Source organism: Tinamus guttatus, unplaced genomic scaffold (genome assembly GCF_059628265.1).
Source record: "Tinamus guttatus ecotype Peru unplaced genomic scaffold, ASM5962826v1 Tinamus_guttatus_pri_ptg000010l, whole genome shotgun sequence".
Classification (NCBI taxonomy): Eukaryota; Metazoa; Chordata; class Aves; order Tinamiformes; family Tinamidae; genus Tinamus; species Tinamus guttatus.
This window is the reverse complement of record NW_028288544.1, coordinates 4630860-4654205: the sequence shown is the minus strand read 5'-3', so window position 1 is coordinate 4654205 and position 23346 is coordinate 4630860. Positions and strand designations below refer to the sequence as shown.

General features: G+C 38.5%; 1 protein-coding gene across 1 annotated transcript in view; it reads right to left on the bottom strand.

Moving 5' to 3' along the window:
* Positions 1 to 3745: 3745 nt before the first annotated feature.
* The window catches only part of SLC35F1 (solute carrier family 35 member F1), a 221345-nt gene continuing 201744 nt past the window's right edge, over positions 3746 to 23346 (bottom strand). The window contains exons 7-8 of the mRNA XM_088522718.1: positions 22654 to 22808; positions 3746 to 4743 (exon numbers count right to left, since the gene is read on the bottom strand). Of these exons, the coding sequence (XP_088378844.1) occupies positions 4519 to 4743; positions 22654 to 22808 (380 nt within the window). The 3' untranslated portion in view covers positions 3746 to 4518. The remainder of the gene's footprint in view (positions 4744 to 22653; positions 22809 to 23346) is intronic.

Genomic DNA, 23346 nt, shown 5'->3' with positions numbered 1-23346 from the left:
GCCTCCTTCTCTTGCTTTTCCTATTCTGGGACTCTTTTGGGGGTCATGTAGCCGTGGAGGTCAAAAAGACTGGTCTTGCAAGGCCCTGTGGCTGGGAAAGGCAGGCTGGCAAGATGACCACAACAACCATACGGAGCAACCACTGCTATGTAAGGCCTTCAATATACAAATATGTACGTGCACATTTCCCATCTTAATTCTGCATTAAATAACCATTTCAAGGAGACAACGAAGGAGTGTTTGTTGCATCTAAGTGAGGGCAGCTAATATTATTTTAGCTACTGCAGGATATCCAAGATGGCCGCATGGGAATGGCCCATGATGAGATAAGATACAAGGATGTTCGGGAGAGCCTGTGCTGCTGGAGTAGCAGCAACTTGTCAGGTACCTGAGTGGTGTCCTGGCACCTTTGTTTAGACACCTGAATGGCACCCTTAGGCCTTGCAGATAAGCAATCTAATGAAGGAAAGAAGTCCTCAGCATGCTGAAGAATCGTGCTCTATGATTCTTCAAGACAGACGCTTCAGAAAACACCACTTTAAACTGATACATCACTAAGGAAACAGACAAGGAGACCAACAACAGCCCTGCTTTCATAAAGCATTTATTTCTTTTTATTTGAAAACATTATACAGGCATTACATTGCCACAGCCAGTCCATATAGGAGCATGCAAATATCAAAATGGAGAAAGGTTTGTTCAGCTTTTTGATGCAGGATTTGGGGGTTGGTATTCTGTTTGGTTGGTTTTGGTTTTGGTTCATATTTCCCTTTGTGGTGTCAAGATTAGTGTGCTTTATTATGGCATTTAACAATAAAATCCTACCCATGGGGTAAAATTCATATTTGTAGCTAGCTCAGGAATACTAAATGGTTTTAAAAAGGAAAGAAAACAATACTACACGCTTGTCAAAATGTTAATAGCACAAGTTAGCAATCTCTAAACTATACATTGAAATGTTTTCATGTGACACAGTGGTGCAAAATTTTCAATTGCTTGGTCTGTTTTTGTGTGTTTTGAAAGTTTGTAGTTGGAGCAATGACAAAGTCTGCCTCTCACTGAAGGTTTGCGTCCGGTTGCAGAAAACTACATCAGTCTTGCTAAGGGCCGCTCAGTGCCAGCAATGTAGCAGAGTCTCAGTTTGTTCCAGCAAAGATCTAGGTATAACTAGTGATGTCCTATCACAATAAGTAGAGTAGCTGCCAGTTAGATAGCTGGTGTGTACTGAGGTCTCGAATTGCAGGAAAAAAAAAAAAAGTAGACCTCACTTTTTCAATCAACAGTTACTTGTAAAGCTATACTACTATTTTCCTTTGAGGTCCATCCAGTACTAGCACGCTGGGGCTAAATGAAGTATCAACTTTTCTTTTTCTTTTTTTTTCTTATTTTTTCATTAGAGACATAATAAGTAAAGCAACCCCACAGAAAGATCTCCCAGTCTTCAAAGTCTTCATGTGCAAGAATGTATTGGCTGGTTGTTGGGTGTAGAGTACAAATTGGACCACTCATGATTCATTTCCATACAATGGAGCCTTTTAAAATAACCTACAAAAATTGCTTTAGATGGCACCTCTCAGCCATCCATAGTTGCAAACCTTTGCATGCAAAAACTCCCAGATCAGGAAACTGAACCGGGCATGTCTTCTTCAAGTTGTTTCTCATAAGACATCTACAAATTAGCGTCAGAAAAATGAAAAGGAGGCGGCGAAAGGACTACAAACATTTGGCTTAAAAATAAATACTAATAATGAAGTAAACCAAAACAATTATGCAAAATAAAGGAATTGTAAACATGAAACAAACACACATAGTCCTCAAAGCTCTCAAGACCAACACAGGGACTAATGCTCAGAGAAAGGTATTTAATTGGTATAAAAGGTAGCAAAGAGACTGTGATGACAGGTGCCCATGGTGACTCCAGGAATCTGAGAGACCCGTTATATTTGTAGCCAGAGCCCATGCTCCTCGGAGAAGGTACCAAAACCAGCTTCAAGTTGAAATCATCACAGGGCTTGACCTGAGGATGTTTGCTGGCCCTTAATGCATGAGGGCTTCACCCAACCATATATGTCCTACCTGGACTCCCACCCCTCGAGCCTTGCCCTGATGTGCCAAAGGGAGTCAAACAATTCTCCGTTCAGATTGGGAGAGGCAGTAACCCCAGGGTGGCTCTTTCTTATAGTGTCTTTTCTTTTCTTTCTTTTTTTTTTTTTTTTTTTTTTACTGTGACTCCTTTCATCCTTAGATCTTGGAAGACCCATATTCTGGAGAATATGAAATCTGGTTCTCTGGTGGGAATCAGTTTTTAACCCTCAGTGGATATAGTGAAAAAGCTTGGAAACATGAATACTACATAACATTAAAAAATCTGAAGGCAGAAAAAATAATGTAAATTTGTTATTTTTCAAAGCATGCAGTTATAACTGAAGATTTTGCAGAAGTTTTGGGCATGGTTTGACAACACTGCAGACCTTCCCCTAAGCTGCAGCAGCATCATGGCAGACATGATGGGACAGAAATTGCCTCTTTTTCTCATCCACAGGAAGAATAAGATATAACAGATATTCTGCTGTTCAATAGAATCTTAGCATTCATCACCTCATTTATATTTGTATAAAAACATCTTCCAATCTGCTTTTTCTCCTTTTCATGTTAAAGCAGAAAGGACTGTAAAAGATGAATGTTACCTCAGCAGAAATTCATCCTGCTTGGTTGAACTGTGTGGCCTTTCTAATCTCCAGAGTATGCATTTTTTTTTCTTTTTAAAATAGAAATAGGTAAGTTGCATTTTTCAAACACAAAGCCCTACATTTTCACTTGAGTCAGACTTCTTTAGCAAAATGCCTTTTAAATCAAATTCATCTCATATGCCCACAAGCAAAAAATTCATCAACCCTGTTGTAAACCCCATTTTCAAACACAATGAATGTATACACACTTCTATATCACTATTTTGTACTTAAACTCCCTTTCTCTGAAGAACTTGAAGTGTTCTAAAAGACCTTGGTCCCTTGGCACCTCTGTGAGGTAGGTAAAATAACACTATCTTCTTATATACAGGTTGGGAAACTAAGCTATACAGAAGGTATGCCCAAAATCCCACAGAGGTGTGACAAACTCTCCTGAATCCCTGTCCTATCTGTTAGACATAAGACTATCTTCCTTTCCATGACTTTAAGTCAAAAATAGATGATGGCTGTTGAAATATTGACTTCTTTTCCTTTTATCATGCTCTTGCCAAAGCACAATATTCAGGCAGGTAAGGATTTTCATGTCCGTAACTAAGATTTCCCCCATTTCTGATAAGGCTCCTGGAGCAGAGGTACAGTTGTAGAGCACACCCTTCCTACTTTCACATTTCCCCAGGAAAATAAGAAAACTGCTGAATTCTTCTGATAATTTTGTACTTAAGGAAAATTAATTGGTTACACACCATTGGCATGAATGTCTTTGTGCTACTGCAGCAATACCAGCAGAGGGTTTGATCTTTCTAGTCATGAATTACTCACATAATCTTCTTGATTTTTACAGTTTGTGGGTTTTTGTGAAAAATGGGCATGGTTTCTAAATGTCTGTTGTTAATGAACCACATGAGAATAAGTAAACTGGAACAGCAGAAGGCGCCCTTGGTGCACTGGGTATCTATGCCAAGATCCACATGCCATGTCAGCTTACCATGGAGAGGTACAATAGATAGGAAACTAGAAAAAGCATTTTTTTTTCTTTTTACAGATTAAAATTTAAAAAGTAAGAAATCTGTATTAGTCATGATTACAGAGAAACTAACTCCCTGTCACCTGACGCAGAACCTCAGCCTCTAGGAAATCTGTCATGGAACACAGAAAGGTCAATGCTGGAGTACTTCATTTCTGCAAATATAGAAAGACTAAAATGCTCGCCTTATACCTATTCCTAGAATAGAGACGGATATTGTAAGTTGTCCCTCCTCTGGATTCATGGAACAGATTACCTAGAAGGGGCAACTAGAGAGATAGCACAGATGAACTAATTATCTTTTCCTAATCAAATACAAGGTGCTAGCAAAAATGTGTCAGGGTGTTTTTACCATGAGTAACCACCTATTTTGTGCAAACCAAACAAATCTTACAGAGAAATCAACAGTGACTGCACAATTATATTTACACTAAACAAGTTGTTTTTCCACAAATTGTGTGGTTTAGGCGTAATATCGCTCAATAGGTGCAAAAACACCCTTTATGATCTTTCCTTCTTGCAAATTCAGCCTTTATTTCGAGTATCTTTTGCAGGTAGTTTGGCATTTAGTGATCCATGTACAGCAGTTTGTGTTGCAAACATGCTGTTAATGCCATAAATGTGGGACTGGCATCTCCTTGCAATGAACACCCTGGAACAATTAATTATGAGCTTTCCTTATTTGCTACCTTGCAGCTCACCAGTGTAACTGCACCTGGTAAATACCTTTCTCTATGTACAATACAGAGATAATGGATATACGAGCTCCACTAAATCATCAGTAGGTGACCAACAGCCTGGGGTTTAAGCAACTCTAACGTGAGGCTCCTCTTCTGTCTCCTGCCCGAGGCTGGTGTATGTTACTGAAGGCTCCAGCTGGCCGGAGGCTGGCAGGTCCACAACAGGTCCTGAAGGATTTCGAAACTGCTTGTACACCCGAGGATCCTGGGCTACGTAGGTGGAAGTGGAGGAGTAGAGCACCAGCCCAACAAGGATAGTGAAGAATGACAACAAGTAAAGTCCTGAAAACTAAACAGAAATAGAGGTAAAGTCATTAAAAACAGCATTACTTATCCCGAGCTCATGAAGACCTGCAGACAGAGGTAGACACAGACCCTTGTTTTTGCACATAGAGCACAGAACAAGTCTCCTGGGATGTCAGTTTTTTATGGGGTTCTCTCTTTGAAAGAGAGATGTGGGCTTGGCCAGGACAAGAACTTCAGCTGTGAAACATGCTCTAGGTTGACCTCAAGAGGTTTGAATGCACACACAGCAGGTAGTTCACTGAAAGCTCAACTATGCACATTTTTGGAGACAACACCACTAGATCAGAAGTCAACTTGAATTTTCTGATATATCCAGATTCAGTGATCCTGGACTAAAAATACAACACAAACAATCCTGCAGGTAAAGGTAAAGCCAAGGAATTAAAATCACAAACCATTATATATTAACATTAGCTGCTGCGTCCTTCTATGGAGAATACAAACCAGATGACTTGTCTCTTAATCCTAGACTATAAGTTACTTTTTATTGTACGCTGTGCATGAGAAGTCCTGAAGGACAAATTGTAGAGTCAATTTGTTATGATGGGCATGTAGAACTGATTAACATTCAGTGAGAACACTTCAGTACCAGAGAGTGCCTGTGCCCTGCGGTTGTCAGGAATCCGTACGGAAACAACAACAATTAGCTGCAACCTGCTATGGGCTGCCTCGTGCAGTACTTCATTATTCCACATAAAGGGTGTCTACAAATGTGTTTTTTTAATCCTACTGATGATGGTGCTTTGATGGATGCCAAATTCATTTCCTTTGGATCATTTCAGCATGGCACAAAGTGGATATGCCTGATTATATTATTCCGGCAAAAGCTTTTCTATCAATTCTGCTTTTTATATTTAAAGAAATAATCTTTGTGGTGAATTTAATTTATGCTGTCTCTGTAGTGATGTTCATTTGCTACCATTTAACAGACCCACACAACCTGCATCCAACTTCCCACTCAGGGAAACATTTGCCTTTTTTTACAGAAAGGATCCTCTTCCAAAAGATTTGTGAAAGTTTTGCACGCATAACCCTGAGGGAAACAGCTGTTAGTTTCCCACAGCTAGTGTGTGTGTTTTAGAGAAAAAGAATCATAATGGAGAAAGTTTAGTGTGTCAAAAGGATTACAGTGTCAGAAGAGTTCTGCTTTTCATTAAGCATTATTTGCTTTTTTTCCAAGAATGTCACAGGTCTTCTTGTGTCATCTGGCAGTATGATTTGATGTAATCATCCAGCTGTCCCACCAGCCACAAACCCAGTGTTGAATGCGGTAGCAATGAGTCTGCTGAAGGATTCCTCCCATGTATCACAGGTCTGGAAGGACTATTTCAGTCTTAGATCTCCCCCCTGTGGCAATCAAACCCAAGTCAAACATTTCAAAGCTTTGTTCAATGTATTTTTTTTCATTTTTTGTCAGTTTACTTTTGCTCTTAGTACTTTTCCCTTCCATATCCTCTTTGCACATGAACTTGAGTGCCGCTCGCCAGCACTGGGTTAAATTAAGCTGAAGCAAAACTCAAGTGCCAAATGCACCTAGTTTCCCAAACTGGGAACTAGTTCCTGAGTTTCCCTTTGTCCCTCCTTCTCACCTCATTCCTGAATTTCTCACCCAGCACAGCCAGCTGGCTTGCTCGACTGTATAACCAGAGTGCCAGGCAGATTGTGATTGCCTTGCATCCTGCTGTGAGGAATTTGTGAGGCTTCCAGCAGTGAAATGTGCCCTTATTCTTCCTCTGGGAGCTGCCCATTCACTTCCACTCTATTCTGTGACTCCAGCTCTTCCATATTCCCTCTGCTCAGCCATATCTCTCAGTCTTCTCTCAAGGGATTACTGTCAATGGGCTCTTCCGATTCCTAATACTCTTTCTAGGGCAGTGTGTCCCCCAGGGGCAGTTCTCCAACTTGGGAGAAAGATTTGAGGATAGCTGGTGGAAATCTAAAGGTAAGGTCCATGAATGACTGGTCTTTAGCATCTTTGCACAACCACTATAAGAATATCCTGACAGCCTTTTAACAATATCACTCTTCACACTCCCCTTGCCTAATCAGAGGCACAAGCTGGATTGTTCCCTGAAGGAACAAGCTGGAGAAGTTTTCTGCACTTCTTAGAAGTGCAATCACTACCGCTCTGCAGCCCTTAAGTAGAATGGCAGTTAATAAGGTTGCAGCCTACTTCACATAATGGACATAAACCAAGTACATATAGTAACATATATTGTAGGTATATGAGAAAAACTGTTTTTTTTTCATTCAACACTTTGTCAGAAAGACACTGAAATCAATGAAAATTTTCCTCCTATTAAAATGAGTGTGAATCCAGCAGTGTGATGGGCAGATGCTGACTTAGTTCATGAAATACAAAATTTGCTATTCTCTATACCATGCTGTTCAGGCTCTCTAAATGAAATCTTTGTATTTTATTGAATCTAGTATTTCAGGCATACTCTAGTGCTGTATCTACAATAAGAGATTTTTTTTTAATATCTTGACCTGAAAACCTCATTTTTTGGAATTCACTATTAATAGAAGGCAAAAGAGCTTCAAAAACAGCAGAAAGAGCCATTCACAAGAAACAAAGCATGAGAAGATCATTTTCGATTGCTACCCTGTATGCAGCAGCACTTAAAAACCGTAAGGTCTTGGGAAGTCTGTAATTCCTATCATTGGCTAAAATGCTGCTTTAGAATGACACTGGGCTTCATTTCTCAAGCTTATCTTTCACCTTCTACAGAAACATATTTATTTTAAGAAAAGCATTAAAAAATTCAGACTTGTAGATCTTTCCAAATCCCTCGTCCCTCCATGTAAACAGCTGTTCAAAAAGTAGCATGACCAGAAATTGGTTATCTCAGATTAGTTCATGTGTATCAGTAAATGGTCATGCCTTATGGAAATCAATTCAAAGATCAATTCTTGTTTATATATCATCAAGCAATTCTACTATAGATTTTGTAACTACACATATAGGTACATATAGGTAAACTTGCTCATCCTGCAGTTTCATTGAGACACCAGATGACAGGATTAAATCAATGATCTAAAATTCACAAGCCCTGGGACTGATTTTCTGCCTTTAAATAAATTTATTCTGTGTGCAAAAATCATTTTATCTGTGCCTCAGTTTCTTATGTATCTAATGGAGACAACAACACTTCTTTCTTTCTTTGCCTGATTATTCTACAAAGTATACACCAAACTGACAAGCATCACTATTCAGTACCAAGAAGAGTTTGATTCTGATCACAGCCAGAGCATTTAAGAATGACACTTCATCAAGCAATAATATTGAAATGAGCCTTGCTTTCCTTCTACAGCCAGCAAAGTCCATGCAATTTATGGTTTCCTGTATTGATGCTGTATTTACATTTTTGTAGATACAAAAATGGACATTTTCAGTATCTGCAACTAAAATAACTGACAATAAGCAACTGTTAATTTTCAGTGAATAAAAAATACAGTGCCTGTCAATTTGAAGATAAATGTGCAAAGCAAAATTTAGACAAATGTAACAAGACAGTATGTATAACATGATTTCATTAGTCTTATCGAAATCTACATTGATTTGGGGTGACTGGATGTTTCTGGTGCTTATCCAAGGAACATTCCTGGGGGAACTAGTACCTGAGTATAATCAGCCAGTGAGGCTTAGTAGAAAAGTTAATAGCATCTGATAGCTTAACTGCAGGAGGAGGAGTCTAGCTCTTAGTTTTGGTATATAGTCCTGCCAGAAAACCATGGCAGGAGTGAAGTCTGGTTGGCTATGGAAAATACATGTTAAAACCAGTCCTATTTTCTGCTACCAATGCACAAATTAATTTACATTATAGAAGAACAGAACCCAAACATATTTGCAATGATTTTTTAAGTAAAATACCTTACATAATGCTACATATGATTGAAAATGAAATTCATAAAGCCTATTTGAAATTAAGGTTATATTCAGTATTTTTTCCTAGTGAATCAAAATTAAACATCTTGGAAGTTAAGTCAAACATCACAAGATTTCCAAAAGAAACAAGACATAAAACCAAGACATAAGACCAACATAAAGATATCTGAAAATTTGGATTTTTTTTTTAAATCCAGAATATTAAACCCTTCAAAAATTACTTCCCACTATCTTTTATCTCCTACATCTTATTATCTCTCCCTGCAAAACTTGTCTTTCTTATACCCTTAAACCGTAATGGCTAAAATGTTACTATTATCTCCACTTGAAATTCCTGAGCATTAAAGTAATCCAGTTGAAAAACTAGGTGTAAAAGAGAGCTCTTGCTGGGGAGGAAACAGTGCATCTGATTTCATCATTCTTGAATAATGATAAGACCAAGAGAACAGAAGAAAATGAAAGAAAGACAATAAATTCCTTTCTGGGCCTGGGGAGAGCAAGCCGTTCTTGAGTAAATAGGTCATGACTTTATAAAGAAAAAACAGAAGAAGCAACATAAAAGAATCTCTGTATCCTGGTTAGGAATGTTGCACTGACTTCTGCATAGGGAATTTGCAGACAAGTATTTCTAACTGTCACTGATGTCCACATCCATGTAACCGCTGGCACTAGGGCAAAACAATATCCAAAGTGACAAAACAGACAGATGTGAGTCTGCAGAAAAGCCCACACAGACAAAGAAACTCAATGATTTGCTAATTTTGTTTTTCGCTAAGCTATCATGATAATGAGCATGAACATTATTACAATGGTTATGAAAATGCAAATTCTCTTTTACTCAGTCCATTGAACTGGAAACAGACTGAAAGTGCAGATTTTTCAGCTGTGGCTCTCCGATTCCAATTGTATTTCACAACAGCAAGCAGTAGACCGAGTCTGTTGGTAGATAACATGAAGAGAGGCTCCTAGCCTATGGCAACCTACCCGTGCTTTTTAAATCGTGAAAAGAGACAAATTTTGCTATGCAAGAAACAGAAAATTTAATTTTATAACATAAACTGCACTGCCAGTCAAATCTAAGGCCAATACGGGTTCCTGCACAGACTTATGTCTTTTCCCTTGGGTAATTTCACACATGAGTACATGAGCTGACTGAGCTAAAGGAGCTAAGAACAAATTTCTCTCATTATCTTTTATATAGCAAACAGACATTTCCACTTGCTTTGATGAACTGATAAAGCGATTGAACTTCTTTTCCTACTGCTTTCTATTTTCACCTTAAATATAGCAAATGAAGTTCACTATGATCAAGCATAGAAGTTGCTCTGTGGGATGCACGTACTTTCTAGTCAGTAGTATCAGAAACAGTGAGTGCTCGGAAAGACATAAATTTACACTGTGCTTTCTCCTGCATAGCTGAATATTATATATATATTACTTCATTACTAGGAATGAAAGCCAGTATCCTAGTCACAAGCTAATAGCTCTCTCTGGCAGCTCCCTCAGCTCTGCTCCATGAGGATCTGGAAGAGCTGTTCTTACTCCTAGACTATGACTCATTCAAACTCAAATTGTTACTGACTATTTTTGTCTCTGCCTGAGAGAGAGATGTCTCCGCTTCGAGACATCCCGAGAAAGGGATGCTCCCTTTGGGATTCAGTCTGTCCCGATTTTTAGTGGGACAACTGTTTGCTTGCTCAGAGTTATTTACTGCTGTCTGTCCTCAGATGTGAGAGTTAACAGACATCACCTTCCGCTCATTACTGATCCCAGGTGAGAGCTATGGGCAGAGTATTTCCAAGTGTACCTAGACATCTGTCCAGGCCAAATGCAGAACATCAAAAGTTGCCATCAAAAGAAATTATAGCTGCCACCAATAGTGAACTTCCATAAGGCAGTTCACCAGAAGAATTGCTATGATTTTCTAGACTGTGTCCGAATAAAATCCTTCCATATGAATCTTCACAGGCTCTGCCAGATCTCCCAAATCTTTACTCTAGAGACCCTGCCTGGAGCGGCCCAAATCACTGAGATACAGCTTAGCATGTTTTCTCAGCTTTCCAAGTGGAAACTTTGAAAGCCCAAGCAGACTTGTTGGTTATGCTGCTGAGAAAGATAACAAGGGGTGCTGGCCAGCTTCCATAATGATGGTAACTTCTGGGCAGGGAGTCTGTCCATTAGCAGCAGGATCGCTTTATCTTCACACTTTTATGACCTGACCTATTTCCAAGGCAAACTGTGAGCATATAGCTTTAAGTGATGACATAAGGCCCTGTTGTGCGCTCTCAACTCAGCTGGGATGGAAAATGAAATCTGTAGCTAGTTCCTCTGCATCCTTTTTAAATTCTTTCCTGCCCATTGGCAGTCACGTAAGAAGCTATGTGAGCTGCAGAGTATGTCTCAATCCATCACCGTTGCTCACGCCTGCCAGGACCCAGAGCTCGAAGAATGTGGTTTGCTTCGGTAGCAACGAAAATCTGGCCTCAGCCTTTTTGCTATTCAGTCAAAACAAAGAAGCTGGAGAAAGTTTTGCCTCTGTCATTCACACATTAGAGAAAGGCCATACTCCTCACTTGCTGCTGCCTGCTTGCATCATCACTCTGCTCTGTCAGATGAAACACTGCCTGTTATTGTTACTAATCAGCTCCTGCTTACACCGAATGGCAAGTGCTGCAATGTGAAGCAACCACGTGACATATTTTCTGTATCTCTCTCCCCTACACTTGATTTTCGAAGATGCTGTTCTGTGTTCATATGTTAAAATGCTGTGGTTCACGTCTTCTGTTGCATAGCAACACTATCTTCTCCCTTTCCCAATGGGAATTTCCTGGTGGACATAGTTTAACTGGTAAAAACTAATGAAAAAAATCATGTAAGTAACAATAGCACACACTGGATTGGAAATATTTCCTTAATTTCATGTTGTTTTTTTTTTCCTTCTACATATAGATTGTCAGGGTTCTGAGCAATGTCACAGCATTTCCAGTCTCATTCCTCCCTGATGGTGGAGTTGTGGTCCAGCTGGACTTCAGAATGGCCTCACCACTAGTCTTATCCGGCACTCTGGGATCTTGGTTACTGTTTCTGGTGTGACCTGGTTCATCTGGCTGGGTCCTGTGTTGAGCATGGGGAGACTGGGCTTAAAAGAGCTCCAAGTGATGGAGGAGGAGGCCTCCATAGATGGACCATGCCCACAGTGCCCCTGTATCCACTGGCCATGAGACCAGGCAGCCAAATGCTCAGGAGATCATGTAGATGCTTGATTGGCCCCTTCAAAGAAGAGTCTGCATGCCAGTAGATCTATTAACTAACAAATAATGGGCCTGAGTGCTACTTTTCTGTAACACTGCACAACAAGGAAGAACTATAAGGACCCTCTTGGGAAAATTTAGAGGCATAGTTTTTGTATAAATGAAGATCAGTTCTCTGCAAGGGCTGAGAATGCTGAGGTTACCTAACAGGGAGAAAAAGGAAGATGGAATCATCAAAAAGTTATCAGCACAATTCTGTTAGAATCTGGGAAACTTTATAGCATTCCTGGAATGTATTTGTGGAGCAAAACAGATTTATGGGCAAAACAGTTGGCATTTGGAGACAATCTCCACGTTTAATGCAGGTAGCTGCAAGCAAGTATTGTCTTTGCACAGAACTGCATGATTTCATGCTTCCTAAAGTGGTATTATTAGAAAACTTTCATAATAGACTGCTCTTTATAAATACATGCCTATTCAGGCAATATGTTTGCATGAAATGACTTATCTTCCTTCCCTGGATGCTAGGAGAGATGACACTATAGCTTTCTCTCCCGTTTTTTTTTTCTCTTTTGCCTGTTCCACCATTAGATTTGGAGAAAAAAATGTGCCTGTGTTCAGTAACACTGCAGTACTGGCAGTCTGTCTAATCAAAAAGCGTAAGGTAGAATGAGTCCTGTATGCTGTTTAAATATCCTATCTTATGTACATAGAAAAGGTTTCTTTTATGAGATGTGTAAAGCCAGTTATATTAAATTACTATAATTTCCTACAGGCACCTTTACTGTGGTGTAAGGAGGCTTCATCTCGGTTAGTTTACACCAATCACTTCACAAAAATACTTCAAGATAAGTGGGGGAAAAAAAAACAACAAAAAAACCCACCATCACCACAAAACACTCCTACAAGAATAAGCAGGTCCACATGGGAGGGATGAAATTACTCACTCAGTAAGATAAAGCACATCAGATTTAATCGGCACATAAAGAAAAATAGCAGTAGAGTAGTTATGCTTTTAAATATTCTTAATACTAAAAAGAGGAGCAAAACAGAGATGCTTTAAAAAATAAAAACAATTCCCACTCCCTACTTTTATCTTTTAATATTCTTTGCAGTTTGTTTTCTCAGCTGTCTGTTGCTATGTCTTTCTCTTTTTGCATGTAAAGATTTAACGAAGCAGCAGTTATCTGTTGTACTTGATTTCATATTACTGTATTTGAGGCCAGTTGCCTTCAAAACCAAGGTTGCAATTATTGACTCATCTCAGATCCTTCATTTATCCTTTTTTTCCCCACTGAAATTAACAATATATTCATGCAGCAGTGCTCTCTTGGAATACTATTCTTTATCTCAGCCATGCAAATGGAAGGCTTTCCTACAGTGAATACAAGGAAAACGCAGCTGCTATTCATTACCTTTAACATTAGTGACTATGTAAGCTGTCTGAAGAGACAATACTGCTGTTTCTCATTAGGATTCAACATGGCCCAGTGTGTTTGCTGTAGGCAACGCAAGGTGAAACATCAGGAGCTCCGAAAGCTGCTGAGTCAACTCACTACACAGGCATCTGAGGGAAACGCAACGGAATGCACGTCCTAGGCCTTCAAGGCCAGTTCCCCAGTGCGGCACACAGCCTGATCATATATTCATCCTGTAAATACATTGTCCACCCCTGTGAATATTAGCAGGTTTTTTTATTCACGTGACCCAATCTACTGAAGTCTGTTCCAGAACCAAATTCCAAATTCCTGCCTTGTCATTTCTACCTGTAGGTTCCTAGCTCAGCATTGTTCTTCAAATAACTCTCCTTTCCTCCCTGTGTACTTATAGATTAATTTTTATGTGTTTAGATATCATATGCCTTCCCAGTCTCTCAGGAAGCAAAGCTATGTTATGTACGACAAACCTTTTTTTAGGACAAGCCCATTCAGCACTTTGCTAGAGGTTGTACACTTACTCTGTTGAAGTTTGGGGCAGATAACAGAAAAAGCTTTGAGGACCTAAAATCTCAGCAGCCGCAGCTAGCAAACTGCTCTCCTAAAACAATAAGCTGTGTTACCCAATGGCATTAGCTCGTCTCTGTCATTACTAGACACACTTAGACTGATCTGTTTGCACTCATGTTATTCCCATCTGTTGTCACTGACACACGCTTGTGCTTTACACTTCATCGTGCTTCTCAATGTCATCCAATTCTTGGTGCCTGACATTTCAATTCCTCTTCCTCCTGAAGATGCCTCTCAAACGTATGGCTCCAGCTCCCTCTTATCTTTCGTGCCAAAGCTATTATTCCAGTCAGTCCACAGCCCTGCTCTTCAGACCAGTTCTTCAGAAACTTCACCAGTTCCTCCCAGCAAGGTCCTCCCAGGAAGCTCTTTCCCTCTTAGCACATTGCTTTCTCCTTTAGCCTCATTATCCAGATTCTTACCTATCTTACAATCTTTATAGTGTTAATCCTACTCTTTGGAGTAATTGGCGATTTGCTACATCACACCATACAAAGGTCTTGCAGATTAGATCTGCTGCGTCTCTCCTGCCTAGCAAAATCTGTTAGTTTATCAGACAGACCTCAGATTAGACTGGCATGATTTATCTTTGGTGAACGAGGTTACATTTTATCCAATTTCCCATTTACGAAAAGTGAAAGAAAATAACCATATAGTTTCAGGGTTAAACCAAAGGTTCTTTTATTTTGTTTTATGTTGACTCGGAATAATGAACTTCCTCTTCCTAACTGTTTCTACCTTCTTTTCTATTCAATTCCACAGAGAATCTCCAAATTTATAATACAGCTATTGCCTGTAACCCTTAGCATTTGCTTTCTAAGATTAATCTATATCTGTCTTTGGGGGACTTTTAGACTTTATTTCCATATGCAAGCTAAGGTGGAAATAACATTTGATTGTACAATGATTTGAAAATCTTTGTACATTTTTAATAACTGAACCATATTTAAGCTCTTGACTGCAGCTTCTGGTTTGCTGATCCAGGACTTTTTTTGTCTCTCTCTCCTCTGGCTTGTAAATTATTGCTGAGGTACGTAACTCAACTCATTTGTCGTACTCCCTTGTCTTTACAAGTATGCTTGCATTAGAAAATGCTGAGGTTCTCATTTATTTTATTCTTTTCACACCTAATTATGAACTTGTCTTCTTCACAAAACCTCTAGGTCTTTGTTTTTGTATTCACCGAGTTATCATTTAAAAAAGTATGCTGTTAGTAAGATCTAGCTCTTTAAATAGTAGGCCTTTGTTGTGTTTTTCTATCTGTATTTTTTTTAACAGAGTTAAAGGCAATATCAAAAAGAAAAAGCTAGAGAATGTATATGTGGTTGATAACAGCTTCTAACCTCTTTCTATCCTACCCCTGCCAGATCATCAGTGATGACTTGGTGGACTCTGTATTCTGCATGGTGTTTAAATTCAAGCCCCATGATACTGATGTGAATTGCCTTCTTCAAGTAGAACAAGAGTATTCTGTTTATTTATCCATGGTTAGCTACTTCTCCAAAGACAATTCTTAGATTTCTTGATCAGGACACACAGGAAAGAATATTTTATAATAAACTAAGCAATACTAATCCTAAATACAGCATATGCTATGTAGAGAAATTGATATATTTGAAACTTTTTTTTTTTTTGCAGTTTTTCTTTATTTTATTTCAAACATGAGAGAAAACCAACAGATTCTATGTTAGGACTTAAAACCTCAGTTCATAATTTCATGTGAAAATCAACAAATTCACACGATGAGGTAAGTAAAACCCTTTCCAGTACATTACAGTTTACAACACTTAAATGGTTCATTGCAAGTAGGTCTGACCATCAATGCAAGTAGATTGCCCAGATTTTGGCTCTTTAATTTCTCTGGGTATTGTCTGGAACATTTGCTTACTATAGTTAACATTCAAACTCTTTTCTAATTCAATGTATTCTTCTGAGTAGTCAATATCCATTAGGCAATTTGCTATCCAATCTGACCAAAGGCAGAATTCAGTTGGTCACATAGTAGTGTTTTTTTCTCCATGAGAATCCAGTTGGATAAACTGTTCACTTCAATCTGAAATTAGTTCCACTTAGTGAACACATTAATTTCAACTGGTCCCAAACACCCTTAATATAAAGGAGAAATTATTTTTACTTACAATAAAAGTATTTTAAAAGAGCGCAAATGTATCAAATTAAAATGCTCATTTGAAACTACATCCAAATCTTTTTAACATTTTAATAATTATGCTATGAAGAAACATGTGATTTCATTCAGATATTATGAGCTGGAACACTGAATAGGAAGGAGAAAAAGAAAACAGGGAAAGAAAAGACCTATTATGCCATCTAATCATCAATATAAAAAAAAGCAAAAACCATGCGATGAGTTGACAACCAGGTGTGCAGTAGCAAAGTGCAGAACAGTGCTGTTGTAGTAAACCCTGTTAATCAGGTATTCACAAAGAATATTAAGACATCTAAATTATACAGTCAACAGAACATAAACTCATGCATGGGTAGGTAGACGAACTCCTTGCTGTTCCCTTGCTGTAGTTATGAACTATTTCTGGCTTTTGTTCTGTTTTTTTCTGCTCTTTTTTTTTTAATCATCCTAACTTGAGATGAGAAGTATAAACTGAAGCACTTTCAAGGACTGAAAAGCTGTATTTGCTTCTCTCTTCTGAAACACCAAAAGCTGTTTTTTTCTGAAACAAAGTATGCTGGTTGGAAACTGGTAACTGCTGACCGCAACTGCCAGGATTATCTTCATGGCAGAAAGCCTGGAAATCTTAAAAGGTCCTTCTTGGTACAGAGTCTGAGGTTCTGGGATTCCTGATGCAAAACCAAGGTTCTTCCACTTTCTCCCAGAACTGATGAGCTGAGGAACTCACATTTGCTCATGTCTGAGATCTTCCTGGCCCGGCATACCTCGCCTTTTGGAGCAGTCTGCCTCATGACTTTGCTGTAGAAACTCTAAAAACTTTGGAAATCATTCTCCACTGCAACCTATTAGGTGAGCTGCAGAGATGCCCATGTTTCTCTGGGAGAATACTCAAACCAAGATGTTTTCATTTTGCATTTCTGTTTTCATAGGAAAGCATTTTCAATGAAAAGCATATATGGCTGGCAAATTCCTAACCAACTCTGTTGTGAGCAGTCTTTTAAAACAGGAGACCAAAGAGCCCAGACTGAAACTACTTACAGCATTTGAAATTGCTGATGAGCGCTAGCTCATCTCAAAAAAATGTTCTTGAAACTGAAGCCTCCACCTCACCTTCTGCAACACAACTGACGCTTCTTATGCACTGATTTTGGATGGCTCCGAAATGGCGCCTAAAGAATTCTGTGACTAAATTCTGTGACTAAAGAATTGATTGCAAGGCAACATTGTGGAAGGAGGATAAATCCTTTTGATAAGGCCGTATTTTCAGAAAGCTGCCATATCAGGACTATTGTTAACCATTTGCTGTACAGGCAGTGCAGTAATTTGAAGCATTTCATTTTCTTTTTATTCCCTAGTGTCATTTTTTTTCCGATATTTTTTAATGTACCTCATCCTGCATCCTCACACAAATGGTGAGCTGATATGGTTCTTTTTTTCGTCACAGGAAGAAATATTCAAGTGTGACCACAGACACACCCAACCCCCACTTCAAACCAGCTCTTCAAATATGGACACCTGACTTTTCCTCACAGAACTATTTCTAATTGACTATAATCTGCACAATGAAATTAAAAACAATTAACTTAAAATATTGTTGAAAAATAAGCTTTAAAAATGCTACTTGGTTAAAAGGCCTATACTCAATACAGCTTCACAACAACTGAGTTATTCAGAGAGAGTCTAACTAAGAGAAATTTCACATTCTGGGAAAGAAAGGGAAATGTACCCTTAGGATTCTGCACATATCAGTGGCACAGAAAATAGCTAGCAATGTGATTTCTCATCATTATTCTCAAACGTTCAGCAACCTTCACTAGGAAAAGGCCCTATAAGATTAAATTCCATGCAAACAGAGTTTATGGGTCAAGCTGTTTGCATATCTGATTTCACAGGGGAAATATCCTGACACATATGATTGAGGAAGTAATTCTTTAAAACCTAGTTGTTTAGGCTGTACTGCTTGCTCTGCCCGAAACAATGATAATGCCTACAGCACAGACCCCACCAACATCAAAGTCTAGGTGTCAATCCACTAACAAGTGTTGTTAAGAAAAAAGAATTAAAAAAGGCTATTACTGACCTTGACTTCAATTTATACTTAGCCTTGGGTATTTCTGATGAGCACCAGATTTGAAGTATTAGCCATGGTCAGATGTTTCAGAAAAACTAGATGTTTATGAATGGCCACAAGTTAAAAAAAAAGCTAACAAATAAACATCTCTTTCCCTAAACTTTCCTAATCGAGGACATGAACTAAAGTCCACTAAGGTCAGCAGAAAAGCTTGTACCAGCTTTGGTAGAAGAATTGGTAAAGAATGCTATTTTAATGGATGCTCCTTAATCTTTTCCTGAATTTGTAGTAAGGGCAAGACAGTCATCTCAGTGAGGTCTATATAAATCCATAATTCATGGGCATTGCTTAGGATCTGTGCCAGCAAAAATGAATTTGAAGCACAGCAGCCAACAATCTCCTCTTCTCCATTATGTTAAAAAACACTGTCCTTTATAGCGTGTTTCTTGATATAATAGGAAGGTTATCATCTGCTCCTTTCCAGTGCAGAGACTCTCTTGTTATAATTAACATTAAAATGTCATCTTCAGAACCATCAGTAAGTGAGGTGTCAGGTAGCATCATTTTAGGTCTGTACTGCTGGAAGGGTTTTAAATAACTTGCTTATTTGCGCAGCTAAGTGCTTTGTCATCATTGCTCTCCATGGTTCTAAATCAAGACACCTGACTCCCTTGATTTATTATGTAACATATGCATTTTCGTCATTTGGAAATTGCTACTATTTCCAGAAACTCTGAATTTTAATAGCTAAATCTTGGATAAAATAATGAACGAATTTGCCAAGATAGAATATAATTGCCTGTGCTTAGCTTTCTTGGTAATGATATAATATAGTGTGACTGGACCTGCTGGTGCAGAACGCAATCAGTGTGCATGCTCTAGCAGGTGGAAAACATAAAATAAACTGCTTAGATTATTTAGCGAGAATGCAATTTGCTTAAAATGTCTAAAGTACACCATACGGCTTGCAAATGAAAAGCATGAAATTTAAAAACTCACATTAAAATAAACCTAAGGCTGAGACTAAAACATCAAAACACATTTTCCAAGCCAAAAAATAACAGTTGTTCATATTTATTCCAATCCCTTACAACTGGAGAATCAGCCCTGAATTTCCTAACACTATTGGTATTGGTGCATCCATGATAATGAAGGCTATTGCAGACTCTAATAAGGCAAACACGATTTTTAGGGAAAGGGAATGCTATCACCTCAGAACCTTGAATTTCCTCTAGACCCTGTTTAGACATCCCTGTACACTGCATTCCTCACATTCATATTGCATCTTCCCATTTCAAAGGCTTCACATCATGCATACAGAAACACAGTTGAAAGCCAGCTAGCAAAACAGCCCTTTGGATTTGCTGCACGGATTGCAAGAAGCTTTCTCATACCAGGAGGGCAATGTGGACCTCCAGACTGTATGTGATGAGACTAAACCTTAGGCAGGGCTCATCAGGGCCCTCGCAGCCTGAATGCTCCTGTGACTGCTGCTCACAGAAACCAACAGACAAGGCAAAGCCCAAACAAAGAGATGAGTTTGACAGACACAAAATGAAGATGTAAAGTGTGATATAAAAGATAAAAAGACATAACATGATGATTACTTTCTTTTTTTGTGATTTAGGTCTCTTAAGCTCTTCCTTTTAAAGGCAGGATATAACTTAACTTTGTTTAAGAAGAAGATGAAACAATAGCATCTAGCCAGGACAGTTTTGACTATCTGGAATGTATAAAATAAATATGGTCAGAATTAAGAAAAAGAGGATTGAAGATGAAAATGCAGAGCTATACACATAAAAGTTACTTCAGTAGCCAATATTCAGCCACAAAGAGGTCAGATATCTTTCCTTGTCTATTAGAATACATGGCTCTATCATTAATTAAAGAAGAAGTAAAAACATATTCCAAGAGCTTTTATTTGAGGGATGCAAACAATTTTAAAATGATGCACTACAATCTAGACCTACAACCAGTGTCTATCTCAAGTTGAAAGTCACAAATCATTGCAGTTTAATACAGTAAGTAATTAATATTTCGAATTATCAGCACATCATCAGAGCAGCGTCAAGTTAACATTCCTTATATCTAGCTTCCATAGACCAATGCCTGGGAACTCTTCAGTGCGCTACAAAGCTATTGGCATATAGGATAAAGAATACAGAAGCAGCTGTTTATAAACTTGCTGCCCTGTATGTCAAAACATTGCAATTCTGTATTATAAAAAGATGAAATGCTAACTAATCAAAACACTTCAAGTGTAATCTTCTCCTCAGTTAGGTTTCAGAGGCTCTAAAGCCCATTTAAACTAATTTCCTACATTTTCCATGGATTTTCGTAGATTTACTGCTATAGGTTCAATAAACCTGCCTGGTGATAAAAGCAACAGCACAGGGAAAAAATCATAACTGTTTCTTGAAAGCCTCATAAAACTATATTCTGCAAGGGGCACTAAACTACTCAGTTGATTCTAATTTAGTATAAAACCATTTGCTTCCTAGTGAAGTGGGACTTCGCTCCTTGGTCAGTGCAGCAATAAGCAGAAGGAGCTTATTGTATGTGAAGGAGAGGTACAGCTGGGCTGGGAATGAAACTGTTTATTTGAATCTGGAGAACAAGCAGAGTACACAGTCTTAGGAGGGGAATTAATAGAAGTGGTTTAAGGCCAACATATTAGACTTCACAGCTGACTGAAAGTTGCACACTTCACAGTTCTACTTCCTCATATAAAATCATGTCTGACAGTAAACCAGGAAGAAGAGAAAGTGATCTGACTAAAGGACTAAGGATAAAAACTCAATAACTAAAAAAGTACCCAGATAATTAGGTGGGCTTTTTAATCTGGTTATCCTCTAAGTATATCCTCCCTTTTTTTAATTCCCCAGCCCTGTAAGCTTTAAGGCCAAGAAAGGAGACACTGAGAACTCCAGAGATTACTGCTAAATTTCAGGCCAAGGTCCTTGCACAAAGCCCTGACAAAGGTCTTCTGCTTACCAGCACTTTGGCTGAGAAGAACAGAATAATGACACACAAGGGTTATGCAGGACTGAGCACGCATCCCGAAGTAAAAGCAGAGATGATAAAAGTAAACACGGCCTTTTGCGGCAATGTTCTCAGGAGAAACAGGGAGATATCTTAAGAGCATTGCACAAGGTGCTGGAGGGGCTGTCCTGCTTCTTGACTTGGAGGGACTGTCTCAGGAAAGATAAATTCAAACTGGATGAGGTGCAGAGAGGAGTAGGTGATCAGGGAGACAGGATGGGTCGTCTTAGGAGCTAAAAATGAGAGAGTGTGGCTGGTTCTTACCATGATGTATCAATATGGGGATACTTTAGATACTTCAGACTAAAGGATACTCAAGGCACAACAAGAAGTATTTCAGAATTATCTAGAAGTAAACTTAGTTTGTGTACCAGGGTAGGTGATGAGACAGTTTTCCATCAGAAAATCTTCCAGGTCTGAGCCTTCTGTTACTGTGGATTTTTTCAGTAGGAGTCTTAAAGGGAGATCAAGGTGCTACTGTGGTAAACAGCTGACATGCACATATAGTAAGACAGAGTGCATCAATAAAGTTGAAAACACGATTTCTGCTAATGTACAGAGTTTGCCTTCTGCAGTTACTCTGCATTTTAGGTGCTGAAGTTTAAGTTATGCAACATCACCTTTTTTTTTTTTTTTTTTGTTGAGTTTGAGGAAAGGGGAACTCAAAACTGTCCAAATCCTACTGCCTTCTGAGTGTCTCCCTGTAACAAAGTTCCATTTTGCACCACTGGGGGACATTTTCATAAAACAAATTGGACTAAATTATTAACAGGGATAACAATTTTCAACTAATACCTAATTCAAACTTGAAATTTGAAGTTTGCCATGGAAAGAATTGAGAATCAAATCATAGAGGATAGACCTGTGAAACAGCTTATAGCCACTACAGTGTGTTTTTCATTTTAATTTCTATATTTGCTTCTGTTTTGTGTCTCCAAAATCCTTAAAGCCACAAGAGAAAGAAAAAAAAAAAAGAAAGCAATGGGGAAAATTATTTGCGTGCTGGGTTAGCTGGGAAGAAAGATGAAGTTCATGAACAGTTATAAGTCATAATTTCATAATCAGCACAAAATGACACAATCTTGTCACTATGTAAAAAAACAAAGAAACAAACAAAAAACTTTCAAATTTTTTAATGCTTTATAGAATACCTTCCTACCTGCTACTATACTGGATCTGGTCACAGCAGTTGAAAGTTACTTCTGATAAGTAAAATGACATTGGTGATTTAGTTGCTGCTATACAGGTAATCAAATCTTAAAACTCATAAAAAGAAGACTGAATTAGCAATTGGAAATCATAGAATAAAATTGGCTTTGGTATAAGAAACACGGAGTATAAAAATCTACACATTTACTGTGTAGATCCCCAAAAAACCTTGGAGTCTTCATTTGTTTCGTTGTTCTGCACTGATAATTGATAATAACTATACAGCTCTTACTCAAATACATCCTTCATTACTTCACATCCTTCAATACATCCACATACCTTGTAATGGAAGAGGAATAATCCACAGAAGAGGCTGTACAGATCAGCTGTGAGTAGGGAGAGGTTGACAGCAGTGGCACTGGTTTTCTTTATGACCACTGGCATGAAGCTGTAGAGCCCAAACATACAGGCACTAAAGCCAACATACAGCAACCCTAGGGAAGAGAAACAAGAAACAAAGTAATTTCCCATATTCTTGGAAAAGAATGAAGAATACATTTCCAAAACACACTGATTTAAACTATTAAGCTCCACATGTAGGCATGCAGACTGAGCACAGCATTCTAAATATACATGAAAACAAGTGGAAACCTTATCAACACTGCAGTGGACACAAGGTCTTCAGATCTGCTCTCTCTGCCATGATAGCAATGCTGTTTTTAGAATGTTTTTTTATATTACTAGTGAATTTCTCATATCCAATTTTAATTTAAATGAAACGACACATTCTGGGCTATGAAATCTGGTTGTAAAGAGTTGTATGTCCCCACCATTCACTGAGTTCAGCTGAGTTGGGGGGAGGATGCTACATTTTGTGGAAATGTGCCCACAAAATGAATGCAAATGTATTTTCAGAGGAGATATGAACCACTGCAGAGGAGCTATGAACCAGTGGATGAATGTGCAAAGAAGGCACTAAAGTGATCAAGGAACTAGTTGTATTCTGCCACTTGATAAATCACTTCACAATTT